Raw genomic sequence first — 24,219 nt, 5'->3', positions numbered from 1 at the left:
GCTGATAGGTGCACTTTCATTAAAAGTCTAACAGACTTAAGTGATTAGCTTCAAGTATTTGTATTTCTAAGACAAATGACACATCAGAGAAGATCTGTTCAAAATAGGTTTATTCAAAACATCACTTTCTCTTCCTCAACCTTCTTTACATGGTTGGTTTAAAAGCAAAACAATTCAGTGTAATGACACAGAGATTCAATGTTTTTCCTTATTAATACAATAAACTGACATTTACATACAATGTAGGCAAAAACTGACAAAGTAAGAGGGAATAGGGACTTGGTAAAGATGAATTTAAATATGTTATTTTGTGCACTTATATTACCAAAACCGAACAACTGCTTGTAAATATATACTGTATGTGGCCAGCCGGTGCGCATTGCTAAAAAGTGGTTAAGCAACAGGAAACAGGTGGATCCCTGCTAGTAGAGTGCCTCAGTTCTTTGCGTTTGTATAGGACACCTGCTTATCGGTTTACAGTCTACAGTGACATTATACATTTTGCTTTATATTGTGACTTCCCAAAAGCCTTTTTTTTTTCTCTGCAAGATTTTTTTTTTTTTTATTGTGAAGTGAGGCTACCCTCTATTTCCCCTGGAAAACACTGTGTGAGGCAGTTGGGTTGGAAGATATGCAAATATAACCCGTCAGAAACTATACAATCTTTGTCTCCCATCAAATATTCTTGCTTACCACTCAAGTCAGTGAGGCAAAAAAAACAACAAAAAGACTGCTTTGTGGCAAGATTAATTTTGTTTCATGATGTTTGCATCAAAGTAATTTGATTTGCCAACAATCCTGTTTGGTCAGCTAATCTCTGAACAGTTTCTAATCTCATTTAACAGAAAATTTATATCATTATATGTAAATCAATTAAAAGTAAGCTTTCACTGAAGTTTATTCAAGAAGGAAATCAATTTGAAATGTCTGGTCACAACTGAAATAAAGGGCATATATGCACATTTATCACGCAGTGGAGGTGGTGAGGTTTTTCGGGGCGGTTTGTTTGTTTGTCAGCAAAACTTTTTTTTTTTTACTTGGAGGAACGGTGCAGCGTGGGCCGAGGAAAAATACATTACATTTTTAAGAGGATTCAGATAAAGGGATGGAATCAGGAACTATTTTTCACCTTCATTAACATTGTAAGATATGTCATTTTCCCTACTAAATAACCTAAACCTGGATCCTGTATGTCATGAGGCCGCGGTAGGCGTACTGTGTGTACTCGTAGTCTTACCGGTTCTTAAGACTTGTTTTATTTGTGGCTTGATATTGACCTGTTTTGTTTGCCACCCTTTACCTCCACTGGAGAGGTTATGTTTTCTGTGCATTTTTTTTCTGCAGGATTATTGGATAAAGAAACTGAAAGTGACTCCTATTTTCTTTTGTATTGTACTTACAATGATTGTTAAAGTGTCAATTCAATATTCCTGTTTACAGACGATCGGAATATGGTTACTCAGTTTTGATGCTTGTTAGCTTTTTTTCTAAAAGCCTGGGGGAAAAAGAACATAATTTTATCAAATGTCCATAGTACCACAAACTAACTGCTTTCTAATTTTTTTTTTATGTTGTTGTTGACATAACGACCTGAAAAAGTATTTTTCTTCATTTTCAGACTTTTTTGTAGTATTACCACAGAATGTAAATGTGGCGTTCTGAATCCGGTTTACATGAATTTGTGGTGTCTGCGTGACTCAATAATAAAAGTTTCAACTATTAATTATATGAATAACGTTACTTAAAACTACATAAACTTGTGCGAAAGGGAATTTTATTTACATTGGCCATTTGTATACGGCACATAGTGGAGACCTCATTTAGTCTGTATTAATCTGAACAGAGCAGTTGGTGAAAAGTAGCGAGCAGGATGGCAGCCGGACGGCCAGAGAGCGACGCAGACTTGGAATAGGATCATTCATATCTAGTGTCTTGTTCTCCTCGTTGCTGCTGTCTGCACTTGCAGCTTCTTCGTTGTCCTGCTCTTCTTCACCTTCACCTTCACCACCACCATCATCACCACCACCACCACCACCACCACCACCACCACCACCCTCCTCCTCTACTACCGGTGGACTCTGTCGAATCTGGAAGATCACCTCTAGAAACTCCAGCTGCCGAAGTCCACGGAGCATCCTGCAGCTCCGGACTATCTGCAGCTTGCTGAGTGTGCAGTTCCACAGACACAGATGTTTCAGGTCCTTCAGACGGCTGGCACACAGCAAGCCGGGCCCCACCTCCTTACCACCAAGACTCAGCTCCTCCAGTCCAAGCCATCCTGCCCCTAGCCCAAGGGAGGCCATTTGTAACTGGTATCCCTGCCGTCCTGTAATGCCTATTTCCAGAAACTTGAGCCTTGAGAGCCCTACCACGCCACAGAGTCCATCTTTGGCAGCACAGCTCCTGAGCCCATTTGCTGTTACACGAAAAGTGTCTCGTAGCTCTAATCGACTGAGCCTCTCCCATGATGTCAGACTCTGCAGGTGCTGGTCTGTAAAGGAGGGCACGTTGTTAAGGACTAACCTCTCGATACCGACGCCTGACGGAGAGTTAAGCACTTTTCCTTTCCGATCCTTTCCTTGCTGTTGAGCACCGACACTGGACGTGGCTTCTGCACTCTCCTGAGGATGAGCGGGGGAAGTAGGCTGGCTGAAAAAAACACGAGGCAACTCACAACCACGCAGCTCCAACACCTGCAGAGATGGAGGTAAGATCTGGCAATTGGGCAGGCACCTCAGGTCCGCATGCAGAAGATAGAGCTTACTCAGGCGAGGGCATTTTGTGGCCAAAGCTTTGAGCCAAGACTCAGAGAGAAAGGTGCCGCCTCGGGCGGAGAGTAGCAAACCACGCAAGCGAAGGCACCTCAGTCCGCAACCCAGGTACTGACGCAGCAGGACCCAAAGGATGCGGGACGTCACCTGAAACACAGCGGACAGCCCATGAATGCACGCGTGTTGAGGGCGGAGGACAGGAGGCAAAACAGGAACACTTTCTGCCAACAGCTGTAAAGACGCAGGACTCCTGTGTAACCAAAATAGGCTCCTATTTTATTTGTAACCAACAAAATGAAGCATAAAATATAACGCATTGAATAGAAATGTTAAACCTTAAAAGAAACAAACAAAAACGCCGAACAGAGAAATAAATGTAAGAATTTAATCATGAGCGCCAGCAACTCCAGCAACCCGCCAACAGATGACCAGTTTGATGAACAAAGGATATTCAGGGGTGTCTTGCGTATATTTATTTTAATGACACACACTTGCCTGAGCAATGATGTGATGAGACGGAAAAGTTTAATTTTTGGGAGTCTTAACTACCGAGTACAAAGAGCCGAAATCGACTCTTTTCTTTTTCCTTTCTTTATCCCCCAAAGAAAATAGGAAAGTTGTGCTTTTGGCACGAGTGTTATTTGTCAAGAGGATTGTCATGTGTTTACACAGTCGTGTATCAATAAACACCGCACTAAAGCAACAAAAAAAAGAAAAGAAAAGAAAGGCTGAAGCCGCATTGCTCGTAATATCCTCACCCCTTTCCAAGCAGTCAGATCGACAGTTCTCCAGAGTCTTTGATCTTTGACGAGGCGTTTCCATCTTTTGCACACTCTGAAAACAAACCGCAACAATCAACAAAAACAACTTCACGCGACAGAAGTCACAACAAAAGGGAAAACAAAAATAAATTAAAAAAAAAAAAATCTGGCACTGAATTTTGTTTAACAAGACGAATAACTAGTAAAAAAAAATATATATATATATATATATATATATATACACCGAGAGCAAAAGTTAGATACCCCCTTACCTCCCAGCTCTGACAAGCTCTCGCACGCTCAGATACGACAGCACGTCAATTAAAATGTTTTCGGGGAAGTAGTCCAGATTACATGCTTTAAATTCATCCATTTTGTAACACAAACTCTTGAACCTTGTGCACGGACTAATATCCGGGGCGCACACGAGTTGCGCCCCGGACTCAGCGGTCCCCAGGAAACAGCTGCCCGTTGACTGTGGGACCTAGCGGCGGATATTACATCTAAAATCAAACCCGCTGCTTTGTGTTGACCCACACAGCGCCTCGCGTCAACACCGGCCTTTTTTTGTTCTTTTCCGTAAACGCTCGGCACCTTTCTAAGAAGAATTGTGCGCTTTTAATAGAGCTTATTTTAACCCCCCCCCCCTCCCCTCCCCTCCCCCTACACACCCCGGATGAACCGACATTGCCACCTAACGTCCGTTGGGGCGAACAGTCCACTGCGCCTGCGCGGTTAACCGGGACAAGATGGCGACCAGCAATGGCGGAGGAATGGAAGTGGATGGGGCAGGCGAGTATTTATCAGTTATCCCATCGTTTCTGCCTTGATATTAACGCAGGACCCGTCTTCAGGTCGCCGCCGGTGCCGCGTACGTGTGTTCCGAGCCGTCGTAAGGGACGAGTCGCTGGCGTTTAGAGGCAGAAAGCAGCGGTGCTCGGCTGACATAAGCGGGTTAAACGGCTCTGCTGGTGAAAGCTGTCAGGACGTTCATCACTCTGGATGTTTGTTTCCTCCTCTGCAGTTTGCATCAGGCCACGAAAAAGCTCAGTTCTGTAGGAAAACATGTGACAACAACCAGATGAGAGATTAGGACCCGGTCCGCTCACCGTGACACCAGCTGATAACGTCGTTATATCCTTTTATTATTACATTCAGTTTCATTTATATATATATATATATATATATATATGTATAATACAAAATCAAATCAAATCACAGCACAAGTCGTCTGTAAGGCCCCCTTTAACACGCTTAAAACATTACACAGCCGAAAACCAACAATTAAAAAAAAACCGATTCCCAGTTGGAGAGGAAACGAGTCGTCAACGAGAAGGAAACCTCCAACCAGCTCAGAGGTGTGATGAGAGAGAGACAAGAGCCACAGCAGACATTCAACTGATGGTGACTGGCACCGAGGCCGGCCCTAACTACAATCTTAATAACATCATCTTTAAAACAAAAGCACAGAGGGTGTGTACCTCCAGAACCTAAACTGGTTCCAGGCAATCCACGTCCTAAACTCCCCCCGGCGGGCCGGCCCTCTGAAAGCAAAGGTACCGGATGAGGGCGACGTGTAAGATCGCGGTCGCCGTGCCGTTAAAGCCCGTCTCGTTTTGTGTTTCCGTGCGACTGCAGCCAGCCCCAGCGTCATGGCCTCGGGGGTCACGGGGAGCGTTTCTGTGGCCTTGCACCCTCTGGTTATCCTCAACATATCCGACCACTGGATTCGCATCCGCTCACAGGAGGGGCGGCCGATGCAGGGTACGTGTTGACCGCCGGAGCTCGGATGTTCTTCTGTAAATACATTTAAAAAAAAAAAAAAGGGAATCGGGGACGGATTGATTGTTGTTTTTGTCTCTACTCAGTGATCGGAGCTCTGATCGGGAAGCAGGAGGGGAGAAACATCGAGGTGATGAACTCTTTTGAGCTGCTGTCTCACACCATAGATGACAGAGTGCACATTGACAAGGAGTACTACTACACCAAGGAGGAACAATGTAAGCGGTGTTTGAGTGCCGAGGACAGCGATTCACCTTTATTTGTGTGTGTCTTCTTTCATCACCGACTTTTACGAAATCGTGTGCAGCGTGTGTCGTGACTGTCCTGCTTTCCGCAGTTCCGATCAGTTTACTGATGAACCTTTTACTAACTTTTAGTTTTCCTCCCGACGCCTCGTTCTTTTTCAACGTTTTACACAAATTACTTTTTTTTTTGACTTTCTTATCTTCAGCGCAAACTTATGGAAATAAACATGGAAAAAAAAAAAAACTGATCCGGTTATCGATAGATCGTTTGTTTGTTTGTTTATTTGTCGTAAATAAGATTTTTTTTTCTGTAAAATGTCTTCTTGTGTCTCAGTCAAACAGGTCTTCAAAGAGATGGAGTTCTTGGGCTGGTACACCACGGGCGGTCCGCCAGACCAGTCAGATATCCACATTCACAAGCAGGTAGGGAAACACTGAAGTCCATCCAATGGCAAGTGGCAGTTCACGGCTAATCCCAAAAGCTCCAAAAATGACATTTGCTGATATGAAACTTCTTAAAAAAAAAAAATCCTGTGTACAGCAGCTTCAGTTACATCGCAGGGGAATAACAAAGACTTTTATTTTGTTATTTAGGAAGTGAAATGGCCCGATGCGTATTTGAGATTGCGTACATTTGCTTCCTGTCGTTTCTCTCGTCCCCGCCAGGTGTGCGAGATCATTGAGAGCCCTCTCTTCCTCAAGCTCAACCCGATGACCAAACACACCGACGTGAGTTCATCCGCATTTTCACACGCAGGCAAAACGACACTGATGTATTTAAATACAGCAGCTCTAAACAAAGTGTCCCTTTCTTTCTTTCTTTCTTTCTTTCTTTCTTTCTTTCTTTCTTTCTTTCTTTCTTTCTTTCTTTCTTTCAGCTTCCCGTTAGCGTTTATGAATCCGTGATCGACATCATCAGTGGCGAGGTGGCGTTTGCTTCTCATTTCAGCCGCATTCTTTCCTAGGTCTCCCGTAGATAATCGTTTTTAAGTTTTATTCCCGTTTGTTTTCGTCGCAGGCTACCATGTTGTTTGCTGAGCTGACGTACACTCTGGCCACAGAGGAAGCGGAGAGGATCGGCGTCGACCACGTCGCTCGAATGACGGCCACCGGCACCGGAGAAAACTCGACAGGTCTGGAGAACTGAACACAGTGTCCTCATAGCTGTAAAAACCATTTTCAGGCACGAATTGCTTTTGAATGAACATTATTAAACAGTCGGCCATGAAAGCTGCTCTTCAGCTCTCATATTAAACGGCCGATTTGTCCTCAAGAAATGGGTTATTCTAGCTGGTACAAGCAGAGAGACTGTTTTGCTTCAGGTGCGATGATCGGACTACTTCTGTTTAGTACCGCGTCTTTGGGAGTACGACATGAAGAGGATGTGCTTTCAAAATTAAAGACGAGACTTCATAAAGCAGCAGTGTGTTGAGGCCGAGTTCTGGGCTGCGATGGACTCTGTGGTTTTTATTTCTTACAAAGCTACAGCACACAGATGACTTTGTTTGTGCTGGTTATTTAGGACCCGGTGAAAGCGGTAATCTCTTTCTGGAGGAGCGTCGTATTCGATTCTGGCGTCTCTTACCCGTACATAGATGAGGTCTTCAGTGCACATTCGTTCGGGAGACGTACGCTTTACCAGGACACCCGAAACTGTTCAATGTCGAAAAGAGAAAGATATCAAAGTCAGCATGTAACAAGTCCACAAGTGTCACAACGGCATTTCAGTTTTTCACAGAGTAATAAGAGTGGAAAATGAACACGTGCGTACACACAGACTGAATACACGGACGCAGGAAAAGAAACAGCCGAATGCCGTGCGACCTACCTCAGAATTGACAGTGTCATTAAACGACGAGTCCGACCTGAAGAGGGTTTCCCTTTTAACGTTTGGCGTCTGTGTCTTCCGTGTTAGTTGCCGAACACCTCATAGCCCAGCACAGTGCGATAAAGATGCTCCACAGCCGAGTGAAGATCATTCTAGAGTACGTCAAAGCCGTGGAATCAGGTGAGAGGATGGGAGGGCGTCCCTCTCTTATGATTACAAGCTCCTGTTTTCTGGTATGTTGACAGCAATATTTTAGCCCACTATTTTTTTTTTTTTTGTTGCATAATGTTTATTCTTCTCTCTCGTGTGTCTGTGCGTGACACAGGAGAGGTGCCATTTAACCACGAGATCCTTCGAGAAGCAAACGCCCTGTGCCACAGACTGCCGGTCCTCAGCACCATCAAATTCAAAACTGACTTCTATGATGTGAGTCTACTTTGTTGTACATTTACACACACACACACACACACACACACACACACACACACACAAATGTATCGCCGCCTTTAAATGCACGTCGACGTTTTCATCAAAAATATTAAGTTGCCGGATAAAGTCGGCGTTACTTGCAAATCCCGCTCTGCCTATGTACCAACACTGACCCTAATAACAACAATGTACAGGCGGGGATGAAACGGGAAAAGGAGGGCACAGTTGCGTCGGGGGAATTAAAACGTGATGTGTTTGCAGGTCAATTCTAAAGATGCTCGCGTCTGTTCCAGTGGGCAGAGCTCAGAGCTCAGAGCTACATGCTGGCATAATTCAGGGAGCGCATACCAGAGCTTCTTGCATAGTTTTTTTTAATTTTTTTTTATTTTTTTAAAAAAAGCTCATTTTACTAAAACTGCCGAGCGGTGTAGTTTTTACTCAATGATCCTCAAACACGTGTAAATGGTAGTTGGAAATCATTTCCAGCCGTGAATTGAAACGTACCTGGTGCTTGAGTGACCAGAGTGTCCGCACATGTGGGAAACACGACTCTTCCTATGTTTATTGTAGGGAAGGGAGATGCCACCCGGTGCAACCGTGAGGCTCATTAATGCGGTTTTAATCGTTTTTGGAACGACACGGGAGATTTAAAGCAAAGAAAAGGACGATTTACCAGGTTTTGGATTCACAGTTGTACGATATTCATTATCAGTTTTGCTCTTTATGTGGTTTGTTGACAGTGAGATGAACACAGAACATGGCCAGAAAGTCTTTTTTTTTTTTTTAAAGTTTAACAGTTTAACGAGTTGGGAGCACTTTACTTCTCATTTGTACTTTTTCAAGGTATTTCTGGTTGCTCAGTTTTTTTTTTTTTTTTTTTTTTATATACTAAAGATACATTTTAGATGAATATTATATACCTTTTATGTTGTGATGATGATGCTGCCGCCGTTTCTGGTGATTCTCCGCATTGTGCTGCCAAATGAGAGCTCTCTACAACTCTGCCTCTTGTTCCCCTGCAGCAATGTAATGATGTGGGCCTCATGGCCTACTTAGGCACCATCACCAAGACCTGCAACAGTATGAACCAGTTCATCAACAAGTTCAACGTCCTGTACGACAGACAGGGCATCGGCCGGAGGATGAGAGGACTCTTCTTTTGAGCCGGCAGACAGTCACGAACAAGCACTGCGGCTTCCGGTCTGCTCGGCCTTTTTTTTTTTTTTGGTTTGTTTGTATTTTGATTAGCTAAAAAAAAAAAAAAGAAAAGAGAAATTCTTAAGCCAACAGTAGCTTTTCAAACCAGTCGATCATTTTCAACCACGTGTATGGAAAAGCGCTTAAATGTCACCAATCAGCAAGCGATATCCACAACATCACTCAAGTCTGTCGTGGGTGTGCACAGCAACGAATCCACTGTACATGAACGTTATGTTATTTTGCCCCGTTTGTTTTATTGTTTCATGTTTCTGTATGTAATAAATGATCTGATTTTTTTCATGGGACTTTGACTCCTCTTCTTTCTAAGCTTGAATGTTTATAACGGGGAACACATCGTTGTGTGTACACAGAAGGAGTGAAAAATGTCCGACCCGCGCTTTTTAAACGAGCCCCTGACAGTGTGCTTACGTGGAGCTCCGGGTTTATTGTCGGGAGCCGAGAGCGTTCGCGGCTGACTCGTCTTTTGAAGTTGTGTTCCTGCTGTTTGATCGCCTTCGGAGGTTTTTGGACAGGCAGCCATACGTGGTAGGAAAAAAAAAAAAGAGTGGGGGGAAGGGAGGGGGGGGTAATGGGTGGGCCACGACTTATAGCCCTGGAGTCTGAGGTGTTTTAACAGGAGTCAGCATGTATTTGGTTTTTAAATGTGGAGCGGAACTCAACATAATGACCCCCCCAACCTGCAAGTTGGTGCTTTTACAAGTCCGTTTTTTTTTTTTTTTTTACCTGCCATGTGGCAGCGGGAGGAGCAAACCTTTCCGTCTTCCTACATCTTTTTTAAAGTATATTAAAAATCAAAATGCTTCTCATTCACTGATGGAAAAAGGTATTTGTCACATTTTATTATGTCATCACTCACAAATACATGTCGATGTTATTTAAAGTACATCAGCAGGATGTTAAAGGAATGTGAGATTGTGCAACTTGGGATGTTTTTCAGTCAAAGTCTGTTTGAATTATAGAGACACACCTTTCCTCCCGACACTTCGTTGGACGTCTTACTGACTGTCCTCTGCAGGCTCGTCAGCGACATCAACGGGCTGCGGGTACTGGAAGCGCATCGGGTCGTACAGGTCATCCCTGGGGTCGTAGGGGAGGGGGTGGTTGTACCCGTACGGGTAGACTTTCTTCCCCATGGGTGCAGGCGGTGCTGGTTCCTCCACGGGCACCTCCCTCTCTTCCTCCACAGGAGGGGGAGGCAACGAGACCTTGCCCTTCATGGGCCTGGGTGGGTGGTCGATCAGGCAGTCGGGGTCCCAGTAGGGGTCGCAGTCGTACTCCATGGCCTTGAAGGTGCGGAAGGGGGCCGGGGGAGACTTCTTGACCAGGACCGGGGGAGGCGGAGGCGGGGTGGACTTCTTCCGTGGAGGAGGAGGCGGAAGTTGAGGCACGGCCACGGGGGCCGCTGCCTTCTGCGGGGTGCAGTGGGGGTGGTAACGGGGATCGCAGAGCACCGGCACGGCGCCGGTGGGCATGTAGACGATGTGAGGCTTGCAGAGGGGGTCCTTTCTGTTACACAGGTAGAGCACGTCGGCCTGAGAGATGGCTGGAGGGGGGAGGGGTTGCAGGGTGCTCTGCGGCCCTCGGGACCCCTTTCATTGGCGGAGGAGGAGGAGGAGGAGGAGGAGGGACTTTGCACTTCTTGTCCGTGGCGGGGTCGCACATGATCATCGGCACTCCCAGTTTGCTCTGGAAGTAGGAGGCGTTGGGGCCGTAGGTGTCCTCCAGGTGCCTCATCTGCTGGTAGAGCATCCGCAGCTTGTCGATCTCATAGAGCTGAGAGGTGGAAAAACAGATCAGCTTGACACAGTGGGAGAAAGACTCACTCGACCGCATTTGCAGCCGAGCACCGCAAATCTCAAACTCGAGGAGATTCGCAGCCTTGATTCGGGTAAAGAAAAACTCCTTCAACACCAACTCGAATATGAATTCCTTCAGGGATGTACCGCTCAATTTCATTTGGATTTTGGACAAGTCCGCGCCGACAGCCAAGAAACACAGCGTGATTTGAACCTAAATTACTTTGCACTGTTCTAAGTACGATCGGGCTCAAAGTCCTGGTCTTTTCTAATGTATGGTGCGTTAGGCTTTAGGCGTGGAAGGACCACTGAACGCACAGGTGGAGGCTCCAGCTCAGGGGGGGGTGTAGGTGGCCTGTGGGCAAGAGCCTCTTACATGTTTGAAGTGAACTTTAACATTTCTTGCCTTAAAAAATGAGCACCCACCATATTAGAGAGGTAACCCTAATATTAACTGTGTTTTCCAACATTGTGGAGTCTGGATCGGAAATTAGAACGTAACGTGATCGTCTACTGAAATCTGAACGTACTGTGCCAGTCTGTGATTTTAAGCCTGTGTTACAACTTTAAATCTTAAAGGGGGTTTGGAGCTTTCAATAGCAAAGAGATAAATCTGCAGTGAATAAGACATCAAGACAAAACATTTTTTGGGAAGGTTCTACAGAGAAAATTGTGGGATATAAAAAATGTTGTATTGCTTCACAGCAGGAAGCCCGCCGTCGGTGTCTTACCCCCTCCGTGTGTCCGATGCTGCTGTAGTATCTGTAGTAAGCCTGGAAGTCCGGGTTCCCTCTGTACCACCTGGGATCCGCGTTACGCTTCGGTCTGGAGTGAGTCAGAAAGCGGTTCGCGCTCTCCGAGTCAATGTTGACACCACTGACAGGGACCATCTCTGTTAACGGAAGAGATGAAGTTACGTCCCTTGAAGAAAGGGCTTCGGTGCTGCCGACCGGCTGCAAAGAGGATCAGCGTTTGTACTGAAAAGCGGTTTTAAGATCTGCCGTTACCTTCCTGCTTGATGGCATTCAACAAAGACTTGGCGTCCAGCACGCCTGGAAAATAAGAACGAATATTTGCTCGACGGGGGGATTTTCTGTTACTGCAAGACATTTGTAAATTCAAAGAATCAGAACTGACCTGGGAGAAACGTGAGACAGCAGAGCGCCCCCGCCAAACATAGTGAGGAAATCATCTTCGAGCCCTGCAATCCCGAGGAAAAAGCAAAAGAAAGTCATATCATAGGGTCCTAGGGATAGTCCTCGTTAGGTTAGGTTAGGTAGTTACTTTATTAATCCCCGAAGGGACATTTTTTTTCGCTACAGCAGCATACAGAAAATAGCAGTAAAAAATATTAAATATAAAATGCACAGTATATACAGTACAGTATATATCTATATATATTATATACAAACCAAGAAACAGTCAATTACTAAGAAAAGACAGTATACTTCTTTGTGAATTTCAAAGTTTCAATTTACACAAAGAAAAACACATTTAAAAAAGGCATCTCTGTAACTTCTTGATCTTTAAACATGAGTTGTTTGTTAGAATTGAGGACCTTCACCAACAACTTGTTGAAATGTGCAACAGATTTGCAAACAAAACTGTTAAAAGTCATTCACCTGGATTTCCATCTAAAAATGTGCCCATTTGTGAAGAACTACAACACATCTCCAACTCTAGTCCTAAATATACAACGAGACTTATAAAATGCAGGTATAAAACACAACATTTTGTTAAATGTTTCTAGTTTCATCACCCAACATTGTTCAATAAAACCCATCCGACCATGCTTCACTCACCTGGCTCAGGAGGCTGTCTTCACTGGACGAAGGGGGCCGAGTGGGCTAAATACAAATCTCCGTCCACACCACCCTGTAACCTTATCTCCCGTCCAATAAGGTTTCAGCAACGTAGAGACCCCGACTCGGGTCTCCACCTCCCCCTTTTAATACCGTAATGTGGGGCCTTTGGCGCCAATTAAGAATAAAAGGCCCCTGGACTTCAGCAGCGAAGCCATAAAGAAAACAGACTTCAAATGGAAACTCCCCATTAAGTCTGGAAGGAAAGCATCACCTGCTGGGATAACTGCAACTATGGGGAAAATGTTGCCTACTAACACAATATCCATGCCAAAGACGCAGTAAAAAAAATAAATTAAAAAAAAATAATCAGAGACGACAACCCTGACGGCCTCAAACATCCATTTATAATGAGTTTTTACAGATAACCGAAACAGTCGGCTCCTAAAGGTGCTTATTTGTGCCCGGAAAACACCTGCTTTTCTAACAGTTGTGCGACTGCGGGGACGGCGATCAGCAGAGACTTCTTTTTTTTTTGTCTTGACATGTTCACCGTGAAATCTGAAGTGCTTAAAAAAAAAAAAAAAAAAATCACTGCATTCTTACAGGATGCGTTGTCATACTAATCATACATGTCATGAGCTAAATGCATGTTTGCCAGTTGAATGCTATTTTTCTAACACGACCCCGGACTTCCCATCCAACTCGAAAACTAGTGCAAAACAACAGAATTAAATGCAGTCACAGAGCCGTATTCAGTTTGGAAGCAGCTCGGGCCGCTTATACAATGTGAATATCCCAAAAATTGAATTAACGTAATTCATTTTTGGTCGCGTTTCAATTGCTTTTTTTTTTTTTTTTCCAAGCGCATGACAAACATCCAAGTTTTGGCTTGGAAATGATTCGTCCAGTGGTGGATTTTGACCAAATACTTCTGCACAAATAGCTCAAACTTTTGAGTACAAGTACTTGAATTTCTTAGTACTCAAAAGGAAATTAAAGAACATTTTAACCGAAGATTTCTTGTTATTTTACCAACATATTTCATATAAAACCATTTGCTGAAAGAATAATGCTTTATGATGTTACCTAAAATGGGGTTATTTTGTCCTTTGGCGCTTTAGACAGTATTTTACGGGTAACGGTTTATGTTTTCAGCGCTTGACTTCTACAGGTTAAAAAATTTCCCCTCGGGGATTAATAAAGTATATACCTACCTACCTATTGCTTTTGCTAAATACCAACAACCTTAAATGTGATAAGAAACAAGAGGGTTTGAGGGGTTTGCATAGAAAAGGAATTTTGAAAACGGAAGATGCGATGGACATTTTTTCGCCTCTTTATAGACTAGGCTGTATGAAAATAATTGTTAGTCATTACCCTTGTGTTTTGTGAGCAGGCGTTAACTGAAAGCTCCAATAAGGCTGCTCAACTGCCAGACCAGGTGTTCGGACGTGATTGAAGCGCACTTCTTCGTCCCATTCCATGTGCACACAGGAGTCGGAGTGGATGTCGAGCACATCATTTAACCATAAATTTATTCTGTCACAATGCAAGGCTCGACGGTATTTTACGTCTCGCCTTGTTGGCGTTACAAACTTTAAAATGTACAGAAATGCTCATGCGGGACGCTTTCAGGACTAATCCGCAGATAATACCACAAAATACCAAGTTCTGACGTACATATTTACAAGCGATTTACTGGTCGACAGGAGTGTCAAACATAAAAAAAAGCTGCAGATCTCCCAACAGCAGGAACTTTTGCCAAACAGTAACACTGAAAAAGAAAAGTCCACTTTCTGCTCGATGTGTGGTGCTGGGAGGAGGAAAAATAAAGAGCCTTATTATGAGTCTGTAGAAAGCCCAGCGTGAAGAGTTCCAACCCCCGTCCCCGTCCCACCACCCCCACTGGGTGGCTGAAACAAAGCGTGAAGCGTGAGGATGTGTCCCGGGGTTGCTCAGACGAAGGTGACCCGGCTGCGGGCCTGGTTGACCTGCCACACGTTCAGCTCCTCGTACTCCTCCAGGGCCTCCTGGAACTGGGCGGGCGTGAAGCCGCGAGTGACGCAGCGCTGCTCCGCCTCCGTCATGCGAACCACCCCGCCGGCTCCGCCGCGGCCCACCACGCCCTCCGCTGCCAGCTCGCGCACCAGAGAGAAGATGACGTCGGCGGGACGCTGAGTCCTGCGGGGAAGGAGGTAGGGATTGTTTCAGGATTTGGAAGAGCAATTTCCCCAAATGTTTTAAGAAAAGCAAATTTCACTGGCTTCAGATTCACTCGTCTTTATTTCGATCTGAAGTTGATGGGTGTGTGTGTGTGTGTGTGTGTGTGTGTGTGTGTGTGTGTGGGGTGTCAAAAATGTCTGTTCTCCCTTTTCCTGTTGTTGCTCAAAAGCCTCCAGGAGGTTTTACAGCACTGACTGCAGAACAGTTGAAAGCGGTTAGAGGTGTGAACACGCCTTCACGCCTTCTTCAGTGAACATGTTGCCGTGTAAAAATCCTGAGAAGTTTTACAGCTTCCTCCAGGACATGGCGCTACTGTTACAGGCACACGAGAAACTCATAAAGGGGGGGGGGACGACATCCGGTCACTCATATTATGTGAAGTTTGAGCTGACTGAGTGCATCGTTAAGGACGGACGCGGGGTGCCCGTTTTAACGCTGACCTTGTGGTGTTGGACTTGTCGGCTTGTAGTGAATCCTTTGACATCTCCATCAGCCGCATGGCCTCGTTGACGTCCTCCTTCTCCACGGCGTCCATCATGCGAAGTCGCGCCTGAAGACGGGGCATTGAAAGCGGAGGGGTTTTGTTGAGACGGCCGTTTTGATCGAGACAAGTAGACAAATATCCCGCGAGATCCGTCTCGATGTCGGCTGCGCTGTGCCGGCACTGTCAGACCGAGACAAGTGCAATGCCCTCTGGGATGGCCGGCAATTGCCCAAGTCTCCGCCTCTCAACACCAGCTAGTCTCTCCACAGGTTGAAATTAAAACACACCAAACAAAAGTTGAAAAAAAAAAAAAAAATAGCTTGAATTGAGTTTTTTTTTTAAAAAAAGATTTTTTTTAAATTTTTTTATTATTATGTGGAACAAAGTGATGACAGTGCTGGCCATGGTCAGTTTTGCATGGGTTTGCACAGCTGCTCCAAACGCACACAGGCTGACTGCCCACCCTGCAAAGCTGGCCAGGATCAGAAAAGATGTTTAGAGCGGGGCTCCCTCGAACAAACAAATAAACGAGTCATCGGAACAAATACAGGGCGAAGCTAGTGTGCAGCTGCGGTGCTATTTTCACGGTCAACGGCCACGTCCTCGCAGGTGTGTGGTTGTGACAGTGTTCTCCGCCCCCTTGTGGACGTCTGCGTGCAGCACATTGCCTTCCTGTTCACCTGAAGTGCTGGTTTTGCAGTAGGTGGATGACTGCTACCTGCACAAACAGCACTTTTGGCAACCAGAGGCACAGACGACACAGATACAAATACTTCAGCTCTTTTGTTTAAAAAGAAATTACTACAAGTGCACGGATATGTTCTCGTGGCCGCTCTGTGACGAGGAGTGACGACTAAGCACGGGCCAAGCAGGCTGAAGAGCTTCTCGTCCGGCGTGGGAAAGAAGTGCTCACATTGCAGTAGGCCGGGTTATCATCACTACCTGCACTGTAAGCACTTTATCGCACACGAGACTACTGATGAACACGCACGTGAAGGGGAAAAAACACTTTCCATCGGAAACTTTACAATAAGCGCGACCAAACATTCGCCTACATTCAGTCGATTTTTGCGCCATTTTTAATATGAAATTAAACGGGATGTCATGATCTACTTCTAAACAAATGCCGGGACCTGCTGTCGATGTTCACATTCACGCGAGAGGCTTGTGAAAGTTTGCGACCCCTCGCGGCTAGCTGGAGTGGATGTGTAGTTCTCACCAGGGCAGTGGCGAGGCGGAGGATGGAGAGGAGGGTACGGGCGGAGGTGAAGGTGGTGTCTTTGCTGACTCGAGCCTCCTTTCTCATCTCCACATAAGCGGCGGTGATGTAATCGGCCAGTACCTCGGGCACCACGGGCTGCCGGCTCTTACACGCAGATATGTAACGCCTGAAGGGAATCGCAGGTAACAACTCAGTTAGGAGTTACTATTGTCTCAACGGCGAAACCTCGCTAACATCAACTGCGATAGTTGGATTATATGAAAATATGTTGTCAAAGAGTTGTGAAATTGGGACAAACGCTTCAAAAGCATTGCGCAGATCGTCACCTCATCAGCTTCATGTCGATGGGGGTGAAGTGGGTGGGCGGCTGGCGGCAGTGCTGGTGGACGTAGGTGATGTGCTGGGCCAGACGCAGGTCGGCTTCAGCGTCCGGCTTGTCCTGGATGAGCCAGAGCAGGTCGAAACGGGAGAGCAGAGCCGCCGGCAGCTGAATGTTCTGCTCGATGCTCTTGCGGGGATTGTAGCGGCCGTAGGCGGGGTTGGCCGCGGCGAGAATGGAGCAGCGGGCGTTGAGGGAGGTCATGATGCCGGCCTGGAGGGGCGGGACGAGCATTATTGCTTACGTTACACCGGCATTAAGAGTTTAAATGTCCTCCACAGCGACTCCCAATTTACAGTGCTGGCAGTTGCGAACGTTACCTTGGCAATGGAGATGGTCTGCTGTTCCATCACCTCGTGGATGGCCGTTCGGTCGGCGTCCGCCATCTTGTCAAACTCGTCGATGCAGCAGATGCCCTGGTCAGCCAGCACCAGGGCGCCACCTTCGAGGGTCATTTCACCAGTCAGGGGGTCACGCATCACTGCGGCAGTCAGACCGACTCCAGATGAGCCGCGACCGGTCGTGTACTGGCCTGAAGACCGGAGAGGGAATGAGCGAAAGAGGTCAAATTAGATCATGATAATTGGTATTCTATCCGTTTGTAATTCTTAATCAAATTTCACCAAAACAAAGACTTTAAATTTAGATACCGCATCAGTCTGGTGTTCGCAGAAAAGCAGTCTAGCACGCAGCTCTAGTGAGGCCACCGCCTTTGAAAGTTAATATTTTACAGTGACCAGCCTAATGGAAAGAAAATGCCTCACTAGATGAAATATTAAACCAGATACAGGACTTTTACTCCAACAAACAGGACTCACTTCGAAGAGCCAGACGGTCAATGTAGGACAGCAGCTGGGACTTGGCGACTCCCGGGTCTCCCATCAGGCAGATATTTATGCTGCCTAGAGGGAGGAGCGATAAAACAGGAAGAGTGTGTCACGGTTATTACAAGATTTCATGATGGAAAACACCTTTTAAGAAATTACTCCCACACATACTAACTGGACCGGCAGACATGCAATCTGTCCAATGAAAGAAATGTTGTCTTCTGCAAGTTTTATTAAAAAAACCAAAAAAAAACCCAATATCATTCAAAAGCATTCTCACATCCTTCTCTGAGAAATTTCAACTTTAAAATCTCTAAAGAACTAGTTGGATATGAGAATTTTGTCCCACTATAAATAAAAAGAGGAAAAAAACAACAACCTGCAGACAGCCTAGTAGGAACACGATTAATTCTTACGTTTTTTTTTTTTGGTGGGTTATAATGTGGTTGCTATTTTTCCAGCTTTAAAAAATTTCCCCTCGGGGATTAATAAAGTATATACCTACCTACCTACCTTTACTTTCTTTCAGAAAAGGGCAGCAGCACCTCAAAGACTGTCTGTTTGGAAAGAGCTCCAGGGTCATGCGTTTGTGCTCACCTCTGATTTTCATGCCTTTGGGGGCCTGTTCCACTCCTCCAACCAGCATCAGCAGCAGAGCCTTCTTTACATCTTCATGTCCGTAGATCTCCGGAGCTATCGAGCCAGCCAGTTTCTCATAGAATCCTTCATCTGTAACGGAATATCGTTACTTCAGTAACACAGGGTCACGCTTCCCTTTCCCTACCCGTGAATTCATTCCCGTTGTGCTGAAGTGCTCCACACAGATCCTGACCTGTGATGCTGCGCAGCTCCTCGTCACTCAGCACCTGGTTTCCGAGCTCATCGTCCTCCGTCTTGTTCATGAGTGTGATGCTGTGAGACTCCAGATACGTTTCTGACAGAAGTCCCTGAAGTCAAATCAGGATACGATTGAGGTGTAATTTTTTTTTATTTTTTTAATTTTTAAATCGCTGGCAGTTGAAGAACGGCTCCAAAGAAAGACCGCAAATCTGACACATCAACAAAAGTGTTTGGAATTTCCCGATTACCTGAACAACTTGATTGAAGCCTGTGCGCAGCATAGGAAGGAAGATTCCCGTGATGGCGACGTGGTCTCCCGGCTGAGCAAGACGAGTGTTTTCACCACGAGCAAACACCGTCATGCTCCTCGGAATATTACCAACAGGCACCTGGTCACTCTGTGGGATATCAGACGAAAACTCATGAGCAGGAAAAAAAAAAAAAAAAAAGGGACTTTCCAAAACAACAACATGGTAAAGACAACGAGAGAGCATTTCACCGAGCAGAGTTCCTTACATGTTCCTGAATACGCAGATCCTGGAACTTGACAAATTTGGAGCCTCTGGTCTGCAGGTAGAGTCGACCTCCGGATTTGTTGGTGACACACTCTTGGCTGGGACACATGATGAGGGGCATGAAGGAGGGAGACTGGATCTGGAGGTCAAAGAAATCACATCACGATGACGAACACGAATCTCGTCACGGGCGCCAAATGATTACAGATGATTAAATCCGATCTTACTGGTTGATAGGTCTCGGCGCCACACTGGTCACACGTGTACGTGGCGACGGCCATCATGGGTTTGACCTCAGTGGCGCGGGTCACGATGCCTCGAACCGCAACCAGATGGCCGATGCTGTCAGCCCGAATGTCGCGCACCACTTTGGGTTTAGAGGTGCTGGGAGATTTGAAGTACAGCTCACTGTGGATAGGAAGCAGACGTTAGGTATTCATACGCGAAGATGCTGTGAGGAAAAAGACAACCCTGAGTCAACTCACAATCTCCTCATGAGTTCGGGCGGGTATTGGTTGCGAGTGTCTCGGGTGTCCGCAGGATCACGACCCCTTTGTTCCATCATCAGCCTGTGCTCAATGTACACGTCCAGAGAATCTTTGGCCACAACCTAGACATTAACACATTTACCAAACATATTAGACATTGTTTGCAGGAGTTGATAATCTAATCAAAAAAACAAAAATATATATATATTTTTTTAAATTTTTTTAAAAAAAGGGCATTTACTTCAAAATACCAGATGCTAAGATCTACATACATCTCTTTCTTTGTACTCTGGCAGCAGCTCGTGGACGGCGTCAGCGAACAGGCCCGTGTAGCGCTTGGCGTTCTCGCAGACGCTCTCGACCAGCTCAGGGTCTTCTTCAGCCACATCGTCCAGCTCCACAAAGAGAGACACCTGCTCTCTGTGGGCCAGCGCCACCTGGACACACAGACGAGTAATCAGACGAGCCTCTTAAAAAAAACAACAACAAAAAAACATTACGCGACCTTGTCTGCATATACCGCTCAATAACACAGACAATGACACCTCTACACGTTCTCTAAAACTTGGCCCAGCTGTGGCGCTACATACAATAGCAGACACATTTTGCAAACAAATCAGAGCAGTTTACATTAAGAATGATATCCAAATGACAGATTTTGTGTGAACCCCCCCCCCCCAATCATTTTATTACAGCTAAACTCAATCTGACATCATCTCTGTAATCAGTTTTTAACCATAAAATATACTTGTTTTAAATGTATCGGGTTTTTTTTAAATTTATTTTTTATTTAACCTTTTCTGTGATGCATCGACATCATTTGTTGCCCCGTTCCTCTGGCAACGTCTTGTTTTGTATTTTATTGCATGTATGTAATTGATGTGCACTTGACATGTCACTTTGCTGCCTTCTTGGGGCAGGTCACTGTTGGAAAAGAGATTTTTATTCCATCTGTTTTTACCTGGTTGAATTAAGGTTAACTAAATTAAAAAAAAAAAAAAATAAAAATACAGCACCAAAAAAAAAAAAAAAAAGTTTGACTTGTACAAATAAACATTTAAAACACATCTTCTAGATTTTAGCTGATATAAAAAAATCCCATCCGGGAGGAGAGAGTATAGCTAAAATAGAATTGAATAAAAAAAACAAAAAACACAGTCTATTCACTTTACTGACCAATTATTACTCATTAGCTCCCCCACCACATTAATTCACTTTAGTTAGATAATGTCAATACAATCCATCATCAAGCCTCCTCTTGGGGCCCAGGACATTAAAATCTGAAATCTTTTTTTTTTTTTTTTACATTTTTATTATTATTATTATTATTATAATTATTACTACTACTTATTTACAATACTCACAAGTTGAGCTCCATATTTGAACACCTTCTTCCCGTTGTCATCCTCTGTGTAAAACTCCTGCAGGAACCTTTTGCATTTGTCTGTAACAAAAAAAAAACACCTTCAGCATTATTTGACAGTAGAAAAAAAAAAAAACACAGGCCACATCCAGCAGACACTAGGTGGAGATTGTTTGTGAGCGAGACACACGCACACAAAGACAAACGTGAACTGAAGTAACCTTTTTATTTTCTTTAGATATTAAAGACGGTTTCTAAGTTGAAATATTTTTTTTTTTTTTTTGGGGGGGGGGGGGGGTTAACGCCACCAACGGTGGGCCCAACACACTGGGAGCTAATTTGTTGTCCTGCGACGACCCCCTTTGTTGGGTAACATGGCATCCTGTAATCTCGATGAGTCACTATTGCCTCCCAGTTAAAAGCACCAAACTGCCGATGGTGAGCTCCGCGAAACAAATTCAGCTCGGGGGTTTCCCCCCCCCCGCTAACATAGTTTTAGGAGTGAAATAACTACCGTAACGCAGCAGATAGCTTCAGGGTGAGACTGTAAATACAACAACAACAGGCGCGCTCAGTTCAGTGTCCATTTTTTTTTTTTTTTTTTTAAGGGAAAATATCCCCCACTTCTCCGAAAGAGCCACAACTACGTGCAATATTTTATTCTACGTTACGAGGAATAGACTTCGTCTTCGTGTGATAAACAAAAGACTGTACTTACTTCGCCGCTGTGGCAAGAAAACCTGCAGCTTCTGCCGAATTATTTCCCTGTTCCGAGGATGTTATTGTAAACAAAGCAGCACATGGCTTTTTGTGCCCCGTCACTCTGATATCACTCCGCGATCCCTCCGCTCTTAAAAGTAGTCCCAAAAAGGCTGTTGTTTTCACACACACACACACATAAAAAAAGAAAAACCCGAAACAGAAAAACACGGCCAGCCATCTTCTAACGTCAGCTGGGTTGTGTTGGACACTCGTACCGCGAGTTAATGTTTAACGAGCAGGGTTTACACTTAAAGCGACACGTCTTCCGCTAAACGTCCAAGTTAAGAGTCGCAGATTTGGAAGATTACTTTTTAAAAGTTTTACGCGAAGACTCAAAAACACGTGATTAAATAGACGGTTTTTTGTTGTTGTTGTTTTTGTTTTTTCCAAGAGTTTTTACGATATTAAGACAAGTTAAGGCGCCTTTAAGTATAAGCTACAGATATTTATTTTTTATTTTCATTTTTTTTGAGGACCCGCTGATTGTTAAGCGTAGAAATAAAAAAATGTGCGCCTACATCCCCCCCCCCCAAAAAAAACAAACAAACCAGCCTTTCAAAGTGCCCCTTAAGCAAGGCACAGAGCCTGCAGCCCCCCCCGGGGGGAGTGAAACCAGCAACTCTGGTGTCCACGCCGCGTTAACTCGGTGAATGCTAAAAGGGAGCTAACCCCGTGCTACCGTAGTGCGGCGTCGGTTCGTTATCATTTCGTTTCAGGCCACTAAAAACTAAACTCGGAAGAAAGTTCACGTTTGGACGACGTGTGTGATATTTTACATCGCAGGGAAATCGCGCAACAATATTTTATTTGTATTTAATGAAAGACTAATTTATTCACGAAGCTAGTTGACGTTTTTTTTTTTTTTTATCTGTCACGTCTCCGTTGATCTTTACCGGACACCAAACATCACAACTACTTTTCAGTGTTTTATTGGGCCAAAAAAAAAAAAAAATCAAACTTTCTAACATTCATAACATCCTTCACTATGTTTTTTTTTCCCCCCCTCGACGCATCTTCTCCAACCGTGTAAGTATAAGAGAGTTATTGTGAAGACATGTGCTGCACACTGGCGCCTGCTCCTTTGTTTAAGGCTCCATCCGGGTCACCGTGCAGGCACAAAGCCCACGCAGACAATGCTGAACTCTTAAAAAGTTCAGGTTGAACATGAGCTCCTGGTGGCCCCTCTTTCTCTTTACAGAGAACATACGTTCAAGGAAAACGTTGTAGTGCAAGTTAAGAGGGGGGAAAATAAATAAATAATAATAATAATAATTTTAAAAAAAAAGGAGGTACTGATGAGTTAAGACTACATACATTATTTCTACTTTCTACCCATATACAGCCGCTTTTTTTCTTCTTTTTTCCTCCTAAGACTTCTCAACATTCAGTAAAAAAATAAAAATAAAAAGTTTAGTCATTTGGGCCAACCTGTTGCTGCCATGCCGTCACTGTGAAAGATAACACTTTTACCTTTCTCTGCCGCATAATCCTTACGAGCCATGGCTGGAAACGATGAGCTTCAGGTGGGGAAAAACAAACAAAAACAACAACAACGTGATTCCCCCAAAAAAACCCTGAAGTACCGATTAACACAAAATACAGTTTTAAATTCACGGTTTGGTCTCTTTACAACCACCGGAGATCAGCATTCATTCACGTGCAGCCTGCGTTCCTCCCGGTTGCAGCGCAAGAAGTGGCGCCAGTCTGACGTTTCCAGCAGCCAATCGCGTCGCTTCTTTCCGCTGGGAGAGGCGGGATTTCGCGGTGGCGCGAAAGCTGCAGGCGGATTGTGTGTCACCTGACCAGAAGAACTTCTGCCCTGTTTGTCAGGAATGGCGCGAAATGTGACGATTGGGTTTCACGCACAACTGAGTGTCAACGTTGACAAAATAAACAAACTAACACCCCCGTTAGGATTCACTGTTTTATCGCGATACGTGGCACACACGGATATTAACGCTATTTTCTTATCTGTGGATATACGTTTTGTCATGTGTGTGTTCAGATAAAGGAGGGGTGTTCTTACACAATTTATCTTGTAAAACCTATTGGAAAAATGAATGATTACCCACGACTTGTGCCTCATTTTTGACAGTCATTACACTAAAAGATGTTCGCTGTTTCCAAGTTTTACACTTTTAATTTAATGGCTGATTTAGATTACTTAATGGAAATGTCCAGCTTGGGTTCTTAAACTATAACAGAAATAATATAAAACCACCATACATCTTCTAATATCTAATAATTATCTTAGATAGGTTTCTGTTCTCAAAAAATAATCTTAAGGGTGATTTCACCAATTTTTGAATAACTTGCTTTCCACAGATGTGTTTTGCTTTTAATGTCTATTTTACTGTTTGATTTAATTTGAAAGAAATGTCTCTTGCTTGCTTATTTTAAATGTGTTTTTTTTTTTTTATTCCCTTTGTACTCTGTTGTTTACTCCTTCGTGGGATTTTGTTGTTGGGGGGGGGGGAA

At 44.5% G+C, this 24,219-nt stretch overlaps 3 protein-coding genes and 1 pseudogene across 3 annotated transcripts; 1 reads left to right on the top strand and 3 right to left on the bottom strand.

Moving 5' to 3' along the window:
* Window positions 1–93: 93 nt before the first annotated feature.
* LOC138618459 (F-box/LRR-repeat protein 12-like) lies at window positions 94–3,960 on the bottom strand. Its single transcript, XM_069694177.1, has 3 exons — window positions 3,805–3,960; window positions 3,530–3,605; window positions 94–2,918 (listed from the first exon to the last, which is right to left on the bottom strand). Exons 1-3 carry the CDS (start codon window positions 3,903–3,905, stop codon window positions 1,821–1,823), a joined length of 1,275 nt encoding a protein of 424 aa, XP_069550278.1. The 5' UTR covers window positions 3,906–3,960; the 3' UTR covers window positions 94–1,820.
* Window positions 3,961–4,249: 289 nt separating this feature from the next.
* Window positions 4,250–9,321, top strand: cops6 (COP9 signalosome subunit 6). Its single transcript, XM_069694176.1, has 10 exons — window positions 4,250–4,324; window positions 5,171–5,296; window positions 5,401–5,532; window positions 5,894–5,982; window positions 6,226–6,288; window positions 6,438–6,485; window positions 6,578–6,692; window positions 7,475–7,567; window positions 7,713–7,813; window positions 8,839–9,321. Exons 1-10 carry the CDS (start codon window positions 4,282–4,284, stop codon window positions 8,977–8,979), a joined length of 951 nt encoding a protein of 316 aa, XP_069550277.1. The 5' UTR covers window positions 4,250–4,281; the 3' UTR covers window positions 8,980–9,321.
* A 556-nt stretch (window positions 9,322–9,877) lies between these two features.
* LOC138618456 (uncharacterized) lies at window positions 9,878–12,025 on the bottom strand (annotated as a pseudogene).
* Window positions 12,026–14,154: 2,129 nt separating this feature from the next.
* Window positions 14,155–23,414, bottom strand: mcm7 (minichromosome maintenance complex component 7). The gene is made up of 15 exons (XM_069694191.1): window positions 23,212–23,414; window positions 20,981–21,060; window positions 19,889–20,053; window positions 19,614–19,738; window positions 19,356–19,536; window positions 19,130–19,267; window positions 18,862–19,011; window positions 18,606–18,720; window positions 18,371–18,502; window positions 17,765–17,848; window positions 17,267–17,478; window positions 16,894–17,159; window positions 16,565–16,733; window positions 15,302–15,411; window positions 14,155–14,819 (listed from the first exon to the last, which is right to left on the bottom strand). The coding sequence occupies exons 1-15, from the start codon at window positions 23,240–23,242 to the stop codon at window positions 14,594–14,596; spliced, it is 2,184 nt and encodes a 727-aa protein (XP_069550292.1). The 5' UTR covers window positions 23,243–23,414; the 3' UTR covers window positions 14,155–14,593.
* Between the last annotated feature and the right edge of the window lie 805 nt (window positions 23,415–24,219).

The sequence above is a fragment of the Brachyistius frenatus genome, unplaced genomic scaffold (assembly GCF_029030835.1).
Source record: "Brachyistius frenatus isolate BFR_SWC_R1_liver_20210118 unplaced genomic scaffold, ASM2903083v1 Contig_17, whole genome shotgun sequence".
Classification (NCBI taxonomy): domain Eukaryota; kingdom Metazoa; phylum Chordata; class Actinopteri; family Embiotocidae; genus Brachyistius; species Brachyistius frenatus.
Note: the sequence above shows the minus strand (reverse complement) of the source record. Positions and strands in the feature narration are given on the sequence as shown.